The sequence below is a fragment of the Corvus cornix genome, chromosome 2 (assembly GCF_000738735.6).
Source record: "Corvus cornix cornix isolate S_Up_H32 chromosome 2, ASM73873v5, whole genome shotgun sequence".
NCBI classification, from domain to species: domain Eukaryota; kingdom Metazoa; phylum Chordata; class Aves; order Passeriformes; family Corvidae; genus Corvus; species Corvus cornix.
This window is the reverse complement of record NC_046333.1, coordinates 112,979,411-112,985,342: the sequence shown is the minus strand read 5'-3', so window position 1 is coordinate 112,985,342 and position 5,932 is coordinate 112,979,411. Positions and strand designations below refer to the sequence as shown.

Sequence of the window (5,932 nt, the reverse complement as noted above, 5' to 3'; positions counted from 1 at the left end):
GTCTCTGTTGTTCCCAGTCACCTCCAGTACGGTTCCAGTCATGTCCAGTACCTTTCCAGTCCCTCGCAGTCTGATTCCAGTATGATCACAGTCCCTCTCAGATACTCCCAGTATCATCCCAGTCAGTTCCAGTAGGATCCCAGTATGACCCCAGCATGGGCACAGCTGCTCCCATTATCTTCCAGTGTGGTTCCAGTTGAACCCAGTTGCCCCCAGTTCAGACCCAGTCACTCCCCACATGAGGTTGAGCGCTCCCTGAATTCACAGCCCCCCACCCGTGGGATCATCGCCCCCATCCCGCAGGTGCCCGGGGAGGGGGAGCTCGGCCCAGATATCCCGGGGGGTTCCCTGGGTTGGGTTTTTTGGGGGGATGTTTGGAGAATGAAGAACTCCAAAGCTGAGCAGAAAATGCCCCTTGTGAGGACATTGGGGGTCCCCAGGAGGTGTTTCTGGGGGTCCCGGTGGCGGTGCCAGCAGAGCCCTGGCAGCGGGCAGGGGGATGTGGGGTCCGCCCCGTGGTGGGGGTTGGGTCTGCCCGGGTCAGGCAGGGCCACCTCCAGCCCGGAGCCAGGGGGCTGCGGGACCCCTTGGGAGAGCCGGAGGGGGAACCTCGGGAGCCCCAGAGTGGGACGAGCAGAGAGGGGCAGTACCGGGAGCAGGGGAGCCCCGGCAGTGTGGAGGAGCGAACCCCTGTGACCCCCAGGGCCCCAAAGTGGGGAGCCCAGAGAGGGGGGAGCGCCGCCATTGGCGGGACCCTCAACAGCCTGGAGAGGGGGAGGGGGGACTCCTTGGACCCCCTGCACCCCGAAGCAGAGAATAAGGGGAGAAGGGACCTGGGGATCCCATAACCCCCAGCATCCCTAAGTGGGGAGACCAAAGGGGGGAGCTTTTGGATTCCTGGACTCCCAGCAGCCTGGGGAGGGTGGAGACCAAGTAGAGAGGGGACCCCAATAAAAGAGGGACCCCCAGCAGCTGGGACAGGGGGAACCCCCAAACACCAAAGGGGAGAGACCAGAGACAGGGAACTCCTGAGAGGCTTTTTCAGAGCAGATTTTTATGGACACACAGTGCCCAGTGACTTCTAGAGATGGACTTGGGCAGAAGGACCTGTAAACTCAATGTGCTCATCCCTTGTTTCTCCCCAGACCAGGATTTCCCATTCCCAACCCTTGGCCAGATGGAGGAGGAGGCTGTGAGGAAGAGGAAGATGCCCCGGGAGCCCCAGGCAGGTGAGGAGGAAGTCAGTGGCCCTTTCCCCTCTCTCCTGCTCCATCTCCCAGCCCAGCATCGCCCCCGGCTGCAGGACAACCCCGCTGCCGACGCCGTCCTGCCGGGGACGGACTGGGGGGATCTCCTTCCCCTTCCCTGTGGCACGGAGGCAAATCCCATCCTCTCCTTGTCCTTCCTCCCCAGACAAGGAGCTGAGGATGGAGCCCAGGGAGGACAAATCCCCGCAGCAGAACCTGGTGGAAGAGGCCGTTTTGAGCGGCTCCACGGCACAGGAATCCAACGGGGAGGAAAAGCCCCGGAGATCCCGCAGGAGGAGGGGCTGCAAACGCAGCCCAGGGTGCTCTGAGGAGGAAAGACCCACCCTGTGCCGGGAAGGCGTCCGGAGATGCAGCCAGAGGTCAGAGCTGGTGGTTCATGAGCAGCTTCACAATGGGGAGAAGCCCCACAAGTGTGGGGAATGTGGGAAGAGCTTCAGGTGGAGCTCCAACCTGATCGTCCACCAGAGGATCCACACTGGGGAGAGGCCCTACGAGTGTGGGGAATGTGGGAAGAGCTTCAGGTACAGCTCTGACCTGATCCGCCACCAGCGCATCCACACTGGGGAGAGGCCCTACGAGTGTGGGGAATGTGGGAAGAGCTTCAGCCGGAGATGCACCCTGATCCAGCACCAGAGGTTCCACACTGGGGAGAGGCCCTATGAGTGTGGGGAATGTGAGAAGAGCTTTGTCACAATCTCCAACCTACGTATCCACCAGAGGATCCACACTGGGGAGAGGCCCTACGAGTGTCCGAGTGTGGGAAGAGGTTTCAGACCAGCTCCAGTCTCCTCCGCACCAGCGGATTCACACGGATGAGAGGCCCTTCCGCTGCCCCGACTGCAGGAAGGGCTTCAAGCAAAACTCCCACCTCATCATCCACCGGCGCATCCACACCGGGGAGAGGCCCTACGAGTGTCCCCAGTGTGGGAAGAGCTTCTCCAGGAGCTCTCACTTGACCCAACACCAACGGAGGCACCGCTAAGGGAAGCCCTGCGAGTGCCCCGACTGCGGGAAGAGCTTTGTCCTCTGCTCCAACTCCATCTCCCATCAGAGGAGCCACGTTTGGCAGAGCCCTGGTGACCCACATTCCCTGTGATCCAGGTTGGGAAGAGCCCTGGCTGGTGCTCTCCACGTTCTCCTGGATCCCTGTAGGCACCTGGGTGAACGCAGGGGCAGGAACATCCATCGGGACTCAGATCAACATTGGAGATTCATTGGGAAGAGCTGATTTTTTACCTTTACACCCTAAAATTTTCATCTGCTCTGTCCAATTGTTTTCTCTGGTGGTATCAAGCAACCCTGGATGATCTTGGAGATCTTCTGCAGCCTAAGTAATTTCTGTGTTAATCCTACTGAAACAACCAAAATTGGAGTAAAAATAAAGAAATTAAACAAAGAGATCTAAAGTTCCACCATTTTACCGGAATTTGGGGGTGACTTTGCTGTTCAGGGGAATATTCGGGAGGATCTGAGTGTTGTGGGGCTGTGAAGCCAGGCAGACTGGGGCCACAATCTCACAGTTGTGCTGGCAGAATGTGTCCACCTGAGCCTGTCTGTTCTCCAGGAATTCCAGTTGTCTGTCCCAGTCCCTGGCCTGTGTCTCCCCCACCTCCAAAGTGCCCAAATCGCTGCTGAAGTGCCTGAGCTGCTCTGGGCTGTGGATGTTCCTGTCCCCCAGCCTGTCCTGGTCGGTGCCATGGGGGGTGGGAGGGGGTCTGGGGGCTCCTTGGGGGACTGGGCTGGGCTTTTGTGTCTCTTGAGGGCATTTGTGGTGCTTGGAGGGGCCTTTTGCAGTGGTCTCTGAGAGACTTCTGGTGATCTTGGCAGGGCCGTGTGGCTCGGAAAGAATTTTGTGGTTCTTGGGGTCATTTATGATGCAGGGAGTGGTTGGGGGATTCCTGGCCAAGAGCTGTGGGGTGGTTTGAGGGGTCCAGGAGTGGCTGTGGGAGCGTGTGCAGGGCTGGAAGGCTGGGGCTGCCGCCGCTGTGTCCCAGAGCCGGGAAGGCCGGGGCTGGCCCGGCCCTGGCCCGGCCCCGCCAGCTCTGCCAGCTGCCGGCGGGGACACAAAGGGCAGCTCCGAGCTGCGGCCGCTGCGCTGCGGCCGCACAAAGGCAGCGCCCGCAGAGCTGCAGGGCAAGGTGCTGGCCCTGGCTCGGGGCTGGGCCGGGGCCAGCGGCAGAAAATCAACTTGCAGCTTGGGCCCCGCAGCAGGGAGGAGCAGCAATTGCTGGCTGAGAGAGACTCTTGCCAAGGGCCTGCGGGGCCGGGCCCCAGGGAACGGCTTCCCGCTGCCCGAGGGCAGGCTGAGATGGGATGTGGGGCAGCAATGGTTCCCTGGCAGGGCGCTCAGGGCCTGGCACAGGCTGGCCCCAGAAGCTGCGGCTGCCCCCGCATCCCTGCAAGTGTCCCAGGCCGGCTCGGCCATTGGGGCTTCCTGCCCACGAGGGCTGGGCTGGGCTGGGCTGGGGCTGCTGAGGGCGGGATGGGCTCTGCCTGAGACAGCTGAAGGCTGCGCATGATGAGGCCGGGGGGACCCCGTTGCTCAGTGGGTTCTGGGCTATCCCACATTCCTGAAGGGATGTCAGGCTATGTCCCGTTCCTGAGGCAGTTTTGGGGTCCCCCAATGCTTCAGGAGGGGTTCTGAGAGGGGGGCTCTGGTGCTTGGAAGGGGGACCTATTATCAGGGATGTGGGGAGCCCATTTTGGGAAGGCTGCTGCTGTTTCTGGCAATGTTGAGAGGTTCTGAATGGGCTGTGGGGCCCTGGCTCTCATTTTGGGACTTGAGGTGAGCCCATGGGCACAGCAAGGGCTGAGGAGAGGTTCCAAGCTCCCATTTGGGATGGAGGGATTGAGCGGGTGCCTGCAATAAACTCAATGCCAGCCCCAGTGTGTCGATGGCAGCCCCAAATGGCTCGATCCGTCAGCCCCAAGGCCCGGCTGTGGGGAGTCAGGAAGCACAGAAGGGGAATTGGTGTCCAGGAGGGGTGGGATGGGATGGGATGGGATGGGATGGGATGGGATGGGATGGGATGGGATGGGATGGGATGGGATGGGATGGGATGGATGGGTGGGATGGGATGGGTGGGGTAGGGTGGGATGGGATGGGTGGGATGGGATGGGATGGGATGGGGTGGGATGGGATGGGTGGGGTAGGGTGATGGGATGGGATGGGATGGGATGGGATGGGATGGGATGGGATGGGATGGGATGGGATGGGATGGGATGGGATGGGGTGGGGGGATATTTTGGGGTAGGATGGAGTGTGGGAGGGATGGGGTGGTTTTGCCATTTGGAGTCAGGCACTTCACGAAGGGAAAGCAGGAGCTGCTTTTGGGGAGGCTCCTGCTGCTTTTTGCCAATTTTGGGGCCTCTAAGTGGCTTCTGGGAGGTTGCAGTGAATTTGGGGAAGGTGCCGTATGCCCCCTGCAATTTGGGGGGCTGAGATGAAGTCCCCACATTTGGGGTGGGTGAGAGGACCCAAACTGGGAGGGCATCTGGCTACTTTGCACCCCTTCAATGGGACGAGAAGTGGCTTGTGAGGGAGGGAAGGAAGGAAGGAAGGAAGGAATTCGGAAGGAAGGAAGGAAGGAATTCGGAAGGAAGGAAGGAAGGAAGGAAGGAAGGAAGGAAGGAAGGAAGGAAGGAAGGAAGGAAGGAAGGAAGGAAGGAAGGAAGGAATTCGGAAGGAAGGAAGGAAGGAAGGAAGGGAGGAAGGAAGGAAAAGGAATTGAAAAGACAGAAATCAACAAGAAAATGAAAAAAGTGCAGACAAAGAAGAGAAGAAAGAAAAATACTCAATGACATGAAACCAACAAGAAAAATGGTAAAAGAAAGCAACAATAAAAAAATTTTTTAAAAATAAAGAAAAATCATTAAAAAATGAAGAAAGCAAGGAAGCAAAAAGATAATAAAAATGAAAGAAAGGAAGAAAATAAGAAAAAAAGAAGAAAATCAAAATACAGAAATGAACAAGAAAAAGAAAAAAGGGCAGGAAAAAGAAAAGAAGAAACAAAGAAGAAAGAAAGACTAAATAGCATGAAACCAACAAGGAAATAAATGTAAAATAAGACAAAAAAAAAAAGAAGAAGGAAAGAAAGAAACAAGGAAAAAAGACAAAAAAGAAGAGAAAGAAAGACGGAAGACAAAAGAAAACAAAAAGGAAAGAATGAAGAAAGACAGAAAGCAACAAAAAAGAAAAAAAAGGAAGAAGAAAGCAAAAAGAGAAAAATAAAAAGAAGAATGGAAGAAAGCAACAAGAAACAAAAACAGAAAGAAAAGAAGGAGAAAAACCATAAAAAGTGAAGACACAAAGAAAGAAAGTAAAAAGACAGAAAAAAGGAAAGAGAAAAGAAGAAAGGAACAAAGAAACAAACAACAAAAGCAAGAGTAAATAGCATGAAACCAACAAGTAAATAAAAGAGAAAAAAAGAGGAAAGAAAGAATCAAAAAAGAGAGAAAAAATAAAAAAGAGAAAGACACAAGAAAAAATTAAAGAAAAAAGAAAGAAGGAAGCCAGAAAGCAACGAAAAAATAGGGAAAAGAAAGAAAAAAGATAAAAGAATGAAGAAAGAAAGCAAAAAGAAATCCACAAGAAAATGAAAAAATTGAAGAAAAAAAAAGATGAAAGAAAGAAAGACTCAATAACATGAAACAAACAAGAAAAA

At 55.0% G+C, this 5,932-nt stretch overlaps 2 protein-coding genes across 2 annotated transcripts; one reads left to right on the top strand and one right to left on the bottom strand.

The window, feature by feature from the left end:
- The first annotated feature begins 6 nt into the window (after positions 1 to 6).
- LOC120409734 (zinc finger protein 664-like) lies at positions 7 to 2,666 on the top strand. The gene is given in 5 exon segments (XM_039549688.1): positions 7 to 303; positions 1,151 to 1,229; positions 1,414 to 2,016; positions 2,019 to 2,057; positions 2,060 to 2,666. Coding segments are annotated over 5 exon segments (1,185 nt in total). The 5' UTR covers positions 7 to 144; the 3' UTR covers positions 2,365 to 2,666.
- Positions 2,667 to 2,670: 4 nt separating this feature from the next.
- LOC120411736 (vegetative cell wall protein gp1-like) lies at positions 2,671 to 3,836 on the bottom strand. The gene is made up of 2 exons (XM_039569580.1): positions 3,655 to 3,836; positions 2,671 to 3,571 (listed from the first exon to the last, which is right to left on the bottom strand). Exons 1-2 carry the CDS (start codon positions 3,834 to 3,836, stop codon positions 2,686 to 2,688), a joined length of 1,068 nt encoding a protein of 355 aa, XP_039425514.1. The 3' UTR covers positions 2,671 to 2,685.
- Between the last annotated feature and the right edge of the window lie 2,096 nt (positions 3,837 to 5,932).